The sequence below is a fragment of the Opisthorchis viverrini genome, assembly GCF_000715545.1.
Source record: "Opisthorchis viverrini unplaced genomic scaffold opera_v5_114, whole genome shotgun sequence".
Lineage (NCBI taxonomy): Eukaryota > Metazoa > Platyhelminthes > Trematoda > Opisthorchiida > Opisthorchiidae > Opisthorchis > Opisthorchis viverrini.
In genome coordinates, this window is record NW_008751769.1 from 925379 (window position 1) to 938744 (window position 13366).

Sequence of the window (13366 nt, forward strand, 5' to 3'; positions counted from 1 at the left end):
CATACGTACAAGTCTGGGAGAAACAGGCAGAATTCGATCCGGTGGGGGGGGGGTGGCGGACTGAACAGCTTTTTTATTACATCAGGGGCATGAGCAAGTCCAAGATTACTACCCATCAACAGACGTCGCATTCTCCGACTCTGAAAAGGCTCTTGACCCTGCTTTAAGACGCGTCGCAATTCCTATTCCTACAACTATTCGCATGGAAAATTGAGGCCCGATCATGTCCTTAATGTGTGAATTATCTTGTTTTGCCGTGACTGGTGGAATTCACCAGTTCCTTGTTCTTGAATTCGAACACAACAAACACCACAAAAGTCGAATCGGCACCTGAGGAAAGACCGGTGGACTTGGAGTGTGCTGGTGAATTTCTTTGCCTGACTAACATCAGTCTATACAACTTAGTCTGAATCAAACGTCGGGGGTAAGTTGTGAGAACGAAGCGAAACTTACGTGCAACATATAGAAAATGACAACCCCCATAAACAGAACGCGCAGCTACGTAGCAACTCGGCTGCTTTATATGGGCATACACACTCTCGCTCATGAGCGAAATATAGAACCAAAGTTGAAAATCAGAGGTTTAATAAAGCAACCAGTAAATAATGTGAAACGTGGTGAAAATATGTGGGCACCCAACAAAATATATCTCGAAGAACCTTCAGCTTAATGTCTTCGCACCAGACCGTAGATGGTGTAGTCCTGGGGAAGCATAGTTGCAGTCCCGATCACAGATTGAGCGCCTGCACCAAGATGAGGGCAGATGCGCATTATCTGAGACCAGTGTGGTATGAGTTTGTACGTCCGAAAAGGGACATCTGAAAAGGATGCGAGTATGTACAAATGAACCTAATGTTATACAGTTTGAGAAACGAATGCACCGTAAACTCAAAAAAAACAAGGTGTAGTCCTGCGATAAAGGACTAATCGGAACCGCCAAGGGTCGTCTGTCAGCACCTGGTTAGTGTTCTATCTCTTCCAATGTTTTTGCCTTCATGCTAGCACTCAATAAATGATTGAACGCGGAGGATGTCTTAGGACAGCCCAACGATGAGACGCCGGAACGATCCATGTCAACCAACTGGGAAAAAAATGCAAAACTGTTTTCCGATTGTGGTCTTGAGGCGCGCATTTTCGCAGGAAGACAGACGGAGCCGGAGTTGTTGTTATTGCTTGATGTGAGCGCATTCACGGGTTGACCAAGGTGGGCTCCGCATGGAGTAGAGATACAAAATTCATCACCACCAGTGTGGAAAAAGTTACTTAGTTGTGGTTTGTCTCCAGCATTCAAAGGTTCACCAGGCACTTGAAAGTGCGAACTTGCAGGGAGGTGGAAAAAACGCCGATCCATGTCTGTGGAAGAAGATTATTTGAAGGTTGAAACGGATAAAGCGAGAAATGGAGTAACACAGCAAACAACTAAATACGGAGTTTGTCGCCTAAGAGTGAAGTTTCAAGAATCTCGATCTACACAAAGGTTAAAATACGGACGACAGTATTGTGCACGAAGACTGAGTGCAATGTGGTCTAAGTCAATCCGATACTTGAACAGTGAGCGATTTGTTGCTAGGAGATTCATGCCGGAAATTCAACCCACCCAGGCCGGCCTTACGACCCATATCTATATAAAAACTACCTCACCTTCATTTATCCACAAAACTTTCAGCACTGAACGGACGCCATAGGATCACAACCTGCTGGACCGGCAAAAGGCCCGATCCTCTGGCCAATCGCGTGCGGGATAGGTTTCTTGATCGTAGCAGAGCCTGACTGGGAGTAACAAAACGGTTTCGGTGCAACAGTCCGCTTAATAGTCAGTCCACTAAGCCAACTTAATAACGCCTCCTACTTACTATCCTCGCCTTTTAGTACCATTTTACTGTAAGGGAATCAAACTCTGCAAAAGACTGAAAGTCTAACTGATGATGCTACGACAGCAATCGTCCACAATCGACCACAAACAGTGGATATGATATCCACGAGGCGATAACCTACAGCCTTCACGTATGCCTATCACGGACTTCACGAATACCTTTGTTTCAGCCGATTGTGCACAATCTTTATTGTATGTGTCGGTCCCCCGGAGTTTGTGCACTATTTTAAAAAACTGGTATGATTAAATGAAGGCAAAAAAGTAGAGCGAACTTCGTGGAGGACGATGCTCTCGCATACTTCCAGTTCAATGGTTAGAGCGCAAACTACCGGCCGGAATGTCCGTTGTACCTCGGAAGCCCTCATGATTACTTTGGGTGGTATGGCAGGTAAACACCGAAAGGGCGTTACAAATGAACGTCTGTTATCTATCTCACGAAACGTCCACGCAAATACTGCCAGGCAAGAATTCCGCTTGCTGCTCTCGAGTTACATAAATCGATGAAGCACAAGTGAGAACAACAGTCTCGATACAACCCAGGTCAAGCTGACCCGCTGTGGTTACCACAGTCACAACGAACGTCTTTTTTTAATGGGCAGTGTCACCGAATCGCTCCCAGGTGTCTGAGAGAGTCTACCTTTCCCGAATGCGGGCGAACAGATCAGACAAGCGCTGATTGAGAACTTCACTCCCATCTTTGAACAATGTGGGAGGTCGTCCGGATAAGGAGCTCGGTGGCGCTTTGCAGAACATATGCAGTTATAAACCCCCGAAGCCGTAGGAGGCTACACGTTCATTGTCCAGGGTCCTACGTTAACTGTGGGTTCCAGATGAGTGATGCGGCTAAGTTATTGGCGATGCATTATCATTTGAAAACATTTGAAAACATTTGAAACACCTGGTGCAACGAAACACTAAAGTAGCAACGTAGTAAGTACGCATCAGAGGCCTCCAATTCACTACTACAAAATAAGACGCTGATGATCACGTCCACAAGGTTCTGTGTATGAAAAAAAGATATATTTTTGCACCCCTCCGTTCGAAGTCGACCTCTGCGTCTCGGCTTGGGCAACCTGGCAGTATCCAAGCTCTCGCGCTTCCTTCGGGTTGCATGACAGCGAGGCACCGAAAAGGTGCTACGGCTAAACCCATTTTTACACTCCTCAAGGGGTCCGTTTTTGAGAATAACTTGCTTGAAGACGCAATAGGATGGCTTCGCCATGATTCTGATATGCAAAAAGGTGAGGTTTCTCTAAAATCAAGGATCACAGCCGAATTAGACAAAAAATAGGGTAGACGCTTAGATTGTAAAAAGATCCGGTCACCCATCCCTACGATTAATCTTCTCTGGAAAAGAACCAGCGTTTTCGCTCCCTAAGGGTGATCATAATACGCCGGAGAGGGCATGTGTACTAACACATGGATAACATCAGTCGAAAACTGAGGCGATTAGCGTAGGGCTGGAAAAAAAAGAAAAAAAGGTAGATGAGATCACGTCCTCCAATGGGATCATTCCAGACTGTCATTCAACGAGCCGAAAATGCTGCAACGTGTTCAATCTTCCAGAAGAATGAGGTGTAAGCCAAGGAAATATATTTTTCATGAAGTGGATGAAAATCCAGTCACTTGGCTCTGTGAGGATGTATAGTGAGGAAGGATTCTGCTGTTTCGGACGGTGGCAGTAGACCAGTGAACCCAATCATAAACTACTTCAATAACCGGCTCACCCCTGACGTCAATGAGGTGAACAACAACCAGACCGCCCAAACAAACGCATCAAATACACCTCTCAGATACCTTCGACAAAGTCGCGGACTTCGGAGAATAAAACCCCTTGCGACAAAGTGCATGGAAAATATGCGTGAACGTCTTCGACACAATAAGTTAACGGGTGCATTGACCCTAGATAATCTTCAATTCATCAAATGGATTGTTCAGCTCAGTCTATCTTAGCATGCCAGCGAAGCGTGTGTTGAACATTGATGTTATGCTATCGATCACGGTGGTAATTAGTCTACTTTTGTTTTGTTAATGGGATGCTTTCCTCTTTCGATAAGATTTTCTGAAGGCTTGCCCCTCCCATGTAGTGCACTATTGATTGACGAAATAAAAAGAAAAATACACTTACTCTGAGTATACCCATCAAACCCTGCCGTGTCATTGGGGCTAGTGACACCCATGTGCGATAAAGGTGACCCGAGTGAAATCGGAGTATTCTGTTGGGCTTTCACAATAGGGCGTCTTGGAGCCGTCAGCGAGTTGATGATAGGACCCGTATGTGGATGTAGCACGTTTGAAGGTCGATTGTTGAAATCTGTTAACAACGGCGTATTCAAGCAATTTTGAAGAACTGAGTTAATAACACTCGATCCTATGGGAGTTCTTGAAGTATTCGTACCGATATTACCCTGAGAATCCCATGGATGTAGAGTGGACCCTAAAAAAATAGAATGAAAGATCAACCGGCCGCAACAAACCTTGGTGAATTGAGTCGGATACTCCAAGGGTTGTCGGTAAATCTGCATGTTGAAGTTGATTGATTCGGGCGCTAGCAGACATGGCGTTCGTCTACATAAAGCAACAGAATAAACGTGAGGACAAGTTTACAAAAATTATAAATGCTTTCAAAAGAAATAAAATAACATGTACGGAACTTAGAACAAAATGACTAATTTTTCACCTAGAAAGCCTTGAGACAAGCAGCCCTTAGGGTGTTTTTACTTCACATAGAGAGCACTGGATTTCCTCACAAGTTACGGGACGAGAAGTCTCATTCCTAAGCCTTTTCGGGGAAAATATGGAAGTCTGAGACGCTCTCCACAAGCAATGACTGGGTAGTAAGCCTGAACTTTAGCCGCCTCGATTACGGCTCAACGAGGTGAGTTATAACCATGTGCCAAGCATGATATGCGTCCAGTTGCTACGCCACTTTTCTGATGGTCACAGGTGCAGTTCAAAGCGGTTCGAGCACATGCACATGAACAAGCTAACCGCAGTGACGGTGAAAACGGCGTAACACACTGACAGCGAGAAAATTACCAGTAGCTGAAAGTATGTCATCCGATAGAACAGGACAGTTCTTTTGAGTCACGGGCTTTGGTTGAAGGTACTCATCGTTTTCTGGGTGCTCTGTTAATATCTTAGGCCGCACACAATTACAGACCGCACTGAAGATAACGATAATCTTTCAGCTGTAGCACCTTTTCGTCACCTATAATGTCATCAGAAGAAAGCACGAGGGCTGGGATACTCCCACGTTGCCCAAGCCTAGACAGGGGAATTCGAAAGGCAGAGGTCGGATTCGAACCACGGACCTTCCGGTCAGTAAACTCGCGCTCTAACCACTTGGGCCATCTCGCCCGTTGTCAGATCGCACTAACCTAGACATGAGTAACGGAAAAGCCAGATTTCAGTTGATAGCTGATAGCTTCGCACGTTAACAACTGAGCTGAGTCGAGCTCATAACTGCTGCCGACACATCTTATCTTTCTTCACGTTCCCTCCTGTTTTATTTAACGACAACAATAGACAAGCTAGCATCCAAAGAAATAACTAATTAAATGGTAACTCTAACGGGGGCGAGTTAGTTGTGGTTAGAGCGCGAATTCACTGACCAGAAGGTCCATGGTTCGAACCCGACATCTGTCTCTCGAGTTCCACTGTCTAGGCTTAGGCTACCTGGCAGAGTCCCATCCTTCGTGCTTTCTTCTGGTGTCATGAAAGTCAGGCACTGAAAGGTCGCTACATCCCACCACCTCGTGGACAGGCTGGATGTTCTACACAAAATCGACCAAAGAGGAATGCCTTGGGATTTTCCGAGCATTATTCGAGCTATTTAATCCCATACTTTTCGCCGTGTTAGGGTTTACGATGAGCTATCCAAAAAGCCCCACACAACGCTCTCCCGCTCCATGAGTTACACCTGTTACGACATGTATTCCGCATACAAGAAAACCGTCTGCCCGGCAGAGCTCTTTTCGTCCAGCTCTGTGCGGAATGGAAGCGACCGAGAGTTGGACAGTGTATGACAAGGAAACGACGTATGAAGACACTAACCGGTAAACCTAGTCGGATCGACAACTGGTGCCTTCCTGAATGGGTACCCCCGAACGGTTAATGACACCGGCAGAAATGGTCATATCGCGCAGTCGGTGGCATTGATGCATCAGAATTATCGTCTTTAATGCGTAGATGCCCACTTCCCGAAATAACTGAACATGCCACTGCCTCCGCTACTTGGCTGTATGTCCCAAACTCTCCCACTTTCCGGTGACCAAAACTGTAGCGGCTGGAACTAATGTGCCCATGGTACACGATTTACAGCTGAAACTGAGTTCATTGAATTTCCCACAGTCAACGAGGTTAGTCAGGGTTGTCTCCTTCCCCACTTTGCTCCAACTTCGCTGCTGACACTTCCCAAAAAGAAATCGTGAATTCTGGTGTCACAACCATCTTTGGAGCCAGATTTGTAGGACTGATAATGCAGATAACATTACTCTGTTGTTTGACAACAATGTGTCCCTATAAACTACCCTTAATAGGACATCGGAAGTGATCCCTTTTTAGTACACATTCAACAGATTGACAACGCGGAGCATTACTTCGGGATTTCGTACTCCCAAACACACATTTGGAGCTTCAGAATGAGCTCTGGTTTGTTGACAGGATTACCTATCTGTGCCTGCACAAACCGTGACCGCACCGTGACAAACGGAGCCAATGCACACGCATCATTAGAGCACCAGTATTACTCATAGGTGGGGTGACAAATATCAGTGAAGTTAGATGGACACGTCTACAAACGACCACGAAAGCAGTCCTATGCCGTAAAATCTGGTCCTCAAATGTGTCTAAAAGTTTAATCGTTGTAACTTCTGCACAATAGCGGATGTTAACTTGTTGCAGCATAGGCGTAATGAAGCGGTCGAGGGAGTACTGGGTAATGAGTCCAATTAGATCAAGCAGCGTGTAAAGCCTGCCAATGTATCACGTAGGCCAGACAACCGTCTACGACAGAAATTTTTCCATTGTTAACGAAATGCTCGCGAAGGACATATCATGACGTGACAACGCGAAACGAAAAATGACTCGTCTGATCCTCACGTCTTTCTGTGTGGGGTGCAGGTGATCCTGCCTCGGAAGTCCCGCATGCGGCAGTCCGGAAGCTGGAGTCTTGATCATTCGAGCTACAGGTTGGGGGTTGGAACACATGGCAATTTGTTCCGTAAAAATGGTAATGTATTTGCATTTCCCGTCAAACACCGCTGCCTTGCGGTCAGGTCTTTAAGCCAAAGGCTTTGGCTGAGGACCTTAATCGTCCTCTTGTCTAGATGTGGGCGTCCTGACAGTATTCCAGCTCATGCACAACCATGACAGTTACGGATAACTACTCTCATGCCACGCCGGCCGTCACGTGGTACCACAAACCGGGTCGCCTTACTCGCTGAATACAACAGGGCGGATAAGCAAAAACAGGATACCGCTGACGCCCTCCTTCTTTCTCTTTCACATACTTTTTCTTCCTTCCCATCCCATTGATGACTCTCTCCTTGCAGGCCCAGCACTTAGGACTGATGACTCTGTTCGTCATACATCGGTTTAGCGCGCAACATCTGCTCGCCACATGGCGCCGACATCCTCGGGTATCCCCAAAGCAATCTTCAAGCCTCGACACCCAGAATATCTGGCCGCCTTCAACAAGCTGCTCTTGCAATAACACTGGACTCGCTTGGCATCGATGTGTGCTGTGTCCCAGAAACGAGAATTCAAGATAGAAGCACAATGATTGAGCTAACCGCCCCGTCAGTCTCCACTCGCTTCCGGCTGCGCACCTCTGGTGATCCAGAGGCTGCTGCGGTTGGATGTGCAGGGGTTAGTGTCGTCCTAATTCACCGGGCGGAAGTATCCTTGCTTGAGTGGATACCTGTTGATAGTCGCCTCTGTGTGGTTCGTCTGACAACGTCTGTGAAGCAGTCTCAAACGGGAAGCTGATCGCTGTCTGCCTGTCATGTCCGCTTATGCCCCAACTGACTGTAGCTTCAACGCCGTCAAAAAATGTTTTACGACGCCCTGAATGCTCTTCTTTGGCGAGCTAAAACCTCGGATATCGTGGTGGTTGCCGCATATGCGAATATACACGTGGACAGGCTTAGCGTATCTGAGACTCAGGAGTTCGACATGGACTGAACTCGGTACGTACATCATCATCATCATCATTGTCAGCTGTAAGAACCCCGTACTGGTCGTACACTGGTTGTAGCTGCCACAGTTTCGTTCACCGATGATTTGGGGGAGGGGGTAGGTAGCTGCGCATTGCACGCGCGAGCTGGTAAATTGGTGCATAAATCTAGCACTGTCAGTGGGTTGTCAAGCGTCCCCATCCAGGAAGACGGCAGTGACCAGCGCAGCTGAGTTTGCTGGTAATGGCTTTCATACTTCGCTGCCAAGTCATTGTTTGACCGCCTCTGGCTCTCTTCCACCCTTCACATGGTTGGGCGAAAAGAGCCCTTCGAGGAAGTCGGTCGACTGGCATACGCAACACGTGGCCAAGCCAGTGCAACCTATGCAGTGTGATCAGTTCATCTATCGAGGGTGAGTTATTTCTCCCGAATACCATTCGACGTACCTCAGAATTACTGATCCGGTGTTCCCACCAGATTCGGGCAATGCTCCGAAGACACCGATGGTCAAACACTGAAAGTTTTTTGACGTCCTCGGCGCGCAGCGGCCACGTTTCTGATCCATATAGTAATATGGAGCGCACCGCAGCATTGTAAACCCGACCCTTGACAGAGAAGCTGATGTCACGCCTACGCCACAGGTGACGTAGGTTTGCAGAAGCTGCTCTGGCCTTCCCAATCCGGATGGTAATTTCATCGTTCGCCAGACCACCGGCACTGATACAGCTGCCCAGGTAAACAAATTTGTCTACTACCTCAATCGGTTCATCCGCAAGCATGAGGTTAGGGTTCGAGGCCACCCAGTCTTGCAGTAGAACTTTACACTTTGCAGGTGTGAAGCGCATACCAAAACGCGAGGCAGAATTATTTAGATTATTTAGTATTGTTTGCAATGCCACGGGGTAAGATCGGTACGTACGGACAATAATGAACGATAGCTTCAGCTGTGTGCTGAACACAATCTGTTTTCTGCAGTACCAACTTTCGAAATAGCCGAATTCGCTTGGCAACGTGGTGTCCTACAACGGCATGCCGGCCGCAAACTCAAATCGATCGCGTTGTCATCAGCTACTGATGGCGCGGACCAATAACTGACCGTCGGTCGTTCTATGACACGTTTGTGTATTCCGACCACGCACTCCTTGCTTCTTCCTGAGTTTCCCTGGGCCACGTAAGGTTCAGACAAATGGCCTGGCAACTAGGAGACTGGCAGATCCGGATTTTAGACGATTTCACCAGAATTGCCTTCTACAGTCTCTTCCAAATGCTCTAACATCAGATGTGAACGCATACAGGGACGAGATTACCACCTTGCATGGCGCTGGGAATTTTGCCTGTGGCACGGCACCAGTAGGCGCACGCGAGCACCGGACATCAGACCGAACAGTGGCACTGCTTAAACCTCGGAGAAATATCCCAGCCGGTCCCGAAAATAACCCTGTGCGAGGAATTATCAGACGTCCAGTGAAAGTAAGCGTGCGAGCCGACACAGGAAGCCGAAGAAATGGAAGAGGCCCAAAAAGCCGGTAATGCCCGAAGGTTCCAGTTGATCCGTGTGACCGCGTCCCGGAAAGCACCTGTGAGTGAAACCATCAAGCAGTAGAATGAAACGACCATCTCGAATAAAGAACGCCTCAAACGGTGGGCTGAATACTTCGGACAACAGCTGTCGTGGCCACCGGCTGGTACTCATCTGGAGTCCACAGGTGAAGTAAAACCCTGGACGTGGAACCACCTACGGCCTCGGAGGTTTACGACTGTATAAGTTCTTTCAAGCGCCACCGAGCTCCTGGATGACCTCGCACCCGCATTGTCCTCAGTCAATACTTGTCTAATCTGTTTGCCTGCATTTGGGAAAAGGAGACGGTCCCGGACAACGGAGAGTGAGTCGGTGGTAGTGCCCGTGTTTGAAAAAGGGGCTCGTAGTGAGTGTGGTAACCACAGGGGGATCAGCATGACCTCTGTTCGGCGGCCGTGTTCGTCAACAACGCCATCAAACGCATACCAACACCCGCACACGTAACATCCTTCAGGCGTTTTCTTGTTCTCGTTTCTACCTGCCATGCACCGCCTTTAGAGTGGTGTATTCCTTAATCTCAAGGGACGTGTGTATCGAGCTACAGTGTGAGCTGTTTTGTCGTATGGCCGAGACTTGGCCTGTTCGAGTAGCAGAACTCAGACGTCTTCAGGTGTTCGACATTCGCTGTCTCAGAACCATAGCTCGTGTGGGTTTGTGCCGGCGTATCCGTAACGGGGCAATTAGAAAGCGAGTTTTCGGTTGTGCAAAGGGTACTTCTATTGAAGGATGTGCCCAGCACCAGAAGCTGCGTTGGTTGGGGGATGTGTTGCGTATGCCTAACCATCGTTTGCCGAAGAGAATGCTGTTTTCCATGCCCAATTTAGAGTGTGAGAAGCAAAGAGGTGGCCAACCCTTCACGTGGCAATTGAGTACGAAGATCACGAAACGCCTGTGTGCTGTCAGTGCTACTTGCCCTCCAGGATGGGGACCGCGTGATCCCCACTGTACCTGGTTGCAGACACTGCAAGATATGGCTGCCAACCGATGTCGGTGGCGTTCTTCTTGGCAATTTCTATCCAGATTGCACCTCGGAATGCTTGTAGTAAGCTAGCACCAAGTCCTTTCCTCGTCCACCTTTATTCTTTTCTTTACAATAAGACTTTCAAAAAACCATAGTTGTACGTAAGTGAAGCATCGGTGTTGAACAATGATGTCATGTTATCGAGGCCCGAAGGCGTCAGTAAAACGGCCAGTGAAGCGAGAAGTGAAAAAGGAGGTCAGTAACTGGCAAAAAAAGACAGCAAAGATGAGCTGGCCTCCTGCGACACATCCTTAGGGACAGTGTATACGTTTGAACATCAGAGGAAGAAGTACGAACTGTAACGTGAGAAGGCACCAGCACCAGGCGGTCTCTATCTCTGGTGACCTACCTAACAAAACGCTTTGGTGCGGTATGGAGTGAAGAAAAAGTGTCTGTAAAATGGAGCATACCTACAGTTATTCCTGTCTTCAAAAAGGGTACACAGACGCTGTGTAAAACCACCGTGGCTTTAGACTAGTAGCTATGGCATCGCAAGTGCGCTCTGGCCTCATCTTTCGAAAGTTGAATGAACACAGGAGAGACAGATCCGTGGAAACCAAGCTGGGTTCAGTCCGGCAAGAGGATGCATTGTTCATATTTCACTCCGGCAAATTACAGAACAGCGACATTGTTTCTGTCGCTAAACAGTAGTTGCCTTTCTTGACGACAGATCCGTACCAAGCTGGGTTCAGTCCGGCAAGAGGATGCATTGTTCATATTTCACTCCGGCAAATTACAGAACAGCGACATTGTTTCTGTCGCTAAACAGTAGTTGCCTTTCTTGACGTGAACGCTGCCTCTGACCTTGTGAACCATCAGATACAATATGGTAGAATACACAAGGCAAAGGTGTCGCACAAATTATTGATCCGATGTATGCCAACTCTGCGGACGCGTGGTCTACGAACAGCTCTCGCCTGAATTCACTTCATCAAGCGGTATCATCCTTCACCTCTCCCCTTCAACTTCGTCGATGCGATTATGGAAGACCCACTACCAGCTTCTAATGCGTGTGGGATCGAGGTCGTCAAAAGCATTCGCTCCAATATGGAGTATGCATACGGCATAGCCCTTCTTGAATCTGACGTCGTAATGCAAATATTAAATAACCCAAATAATTCTGCCTCACGGTTTGGCATGATCGAGGTGTAAAGTACTCCTGCAAGACTGAAGTAGCACTTCGTCGAATTATGGAAGACCCACTACCAGCTTCTAATGCGTGTGGGATCGAGGTCGTCAAAAGCATTCGCTCCAATATGGAGTATGCATACGGCATAGCCCTTCTTGAATCTGACGTCGTAATGCAAATATTAAATAACCCAAATAATTCTGCCTCACGGTTTGGCATGATCGAGGTGTAAAGTACTCCTGCAAGACTGAAGTAGCTTGAACCATGATTTAATGCTTGCGGAGGAGTCGATTGGGACAGTAGACTCATTTGTTTACCTTGGTACCCGTAACATTCGTGAAAGATGATATTTCCATCTGGACTGGAGACGCCAGAGCAACTAAAGTGAACCTGCATCACCTGTGGCACAGGTGTGACATCAGCCTATCTGTCAAGAGTTTACAACGCGGCCATTCACTTCATATTATCATAAGGGTCACTGCTAAGGACGTCAAAAGATTCAGGGTTTGACCATCGCTACCTGTGTGGTATTTTCCTAGTCGTGGAAACTCTGGATCAGTAATACTGGATTGCGGTGAATGGCTTTTGGAAGAGATAGCTCGCCCACGATAAATGAACTGATCGCACTCCATAGGTTGCACTGGCTTGTTCACGTGCTCCGTATGCCAGTAGACTAAATTCCTCGAAAGGCTATCTTCGCACGACTACGGGAAAGGTAGAATGATCCAGCGATGGTCAAAAAATGGTTTGGGAGCGAAGTAAGCACGCCATTACCAGCAAACTCAGTTGCGTTGGTCATTGTCGTCTCCCATGATGAGGACCCCGGGACGAGCCGCATCAATGGTTGGAGACACTGTCAGACGACCGAGTCGTACCCTCATTGTGCTTCTGCATCCGAGGGATTGCCTTCAATGCATAGCTCCCCTCATAATCTCTCCAATGAGAAGTCTACCGGCAACTTTTCCATCACGCATCATTGTATCAGCTGTCGCCTCCAATGCGCAGCTACATATCCCATCTCCCTGAATCGGTGAACGGCAAGTAAACAGGTCTCACCTAATAATGATGGTGAGACAGAAAGTCTGTTGGTCAGGGTTATCTAAGAATTCTGTGAAAACTGACATCGAACGAGGGCAAGACTCCAGAAGGTGTACTCCACAGAGGTGACTATTTACATGGATACACTCAAACGAAGGCTCAACTGTGGAGCTGAGATCTGCACCAACCTAGGTGCAAGCAGCTGCAGTAGTTCAAGAATCATGGCCGATATCGTCTAGACAGAAGCGGTACAGGCTAACTCGATGTACCCCGATGTTTCTGGGTTGCGAACGTGTTACGGTTCGGTCACGCAGCGAGCAAACAATATGATAATGCGGATTGTGGCAATACTCTATCCCCAGCTATGTTGCTTGATACAGACTCCTAGCACGGCGAATAGTAAGAAGACGAGAACCTCGGACACAAACTTTAATAATCCAACAACACACGATCAACAGGCGATGCCCGGAGCTTCCGAACCCAAGTCAGTGGAAAGAATAATGGTATCCTGTACGTGGTCGGATTTAAATTTCCTTGGAGTATCAAT

At 47.6% G+C, this 13366-nt stretch overlaps 1 protein-coding gene across 1 annotated transcript in view; it reads right to left on the reverse strand.

Annotated features, from left to right (window-relative positions):
• Window positions 1-549: 549 nt before the first annotated feature.
• T265_05797 (hypothetical protein) overlaps window positions 550-13366 on the reverse strand; it is a gene marked incomplete at both ends in the record, with an annotated part of 16915 nt that continues 4098 nt past the window's right edge. Inside the window, 3 exons of the mRNA XM_009170891.1 lie at window positions 550-1353; window positions 4002-4310; window positions 4351-4441. Coding sequence (XP_009169155.1) covers window positions 962-1353; window positions 4002-4310; window positions 4351-4441 — 792 coding nt within the window. The remainder of the gene's footprint in view (window positions 1354-4001; window positions 4311-4350; window positions 4442-13366) is intronic.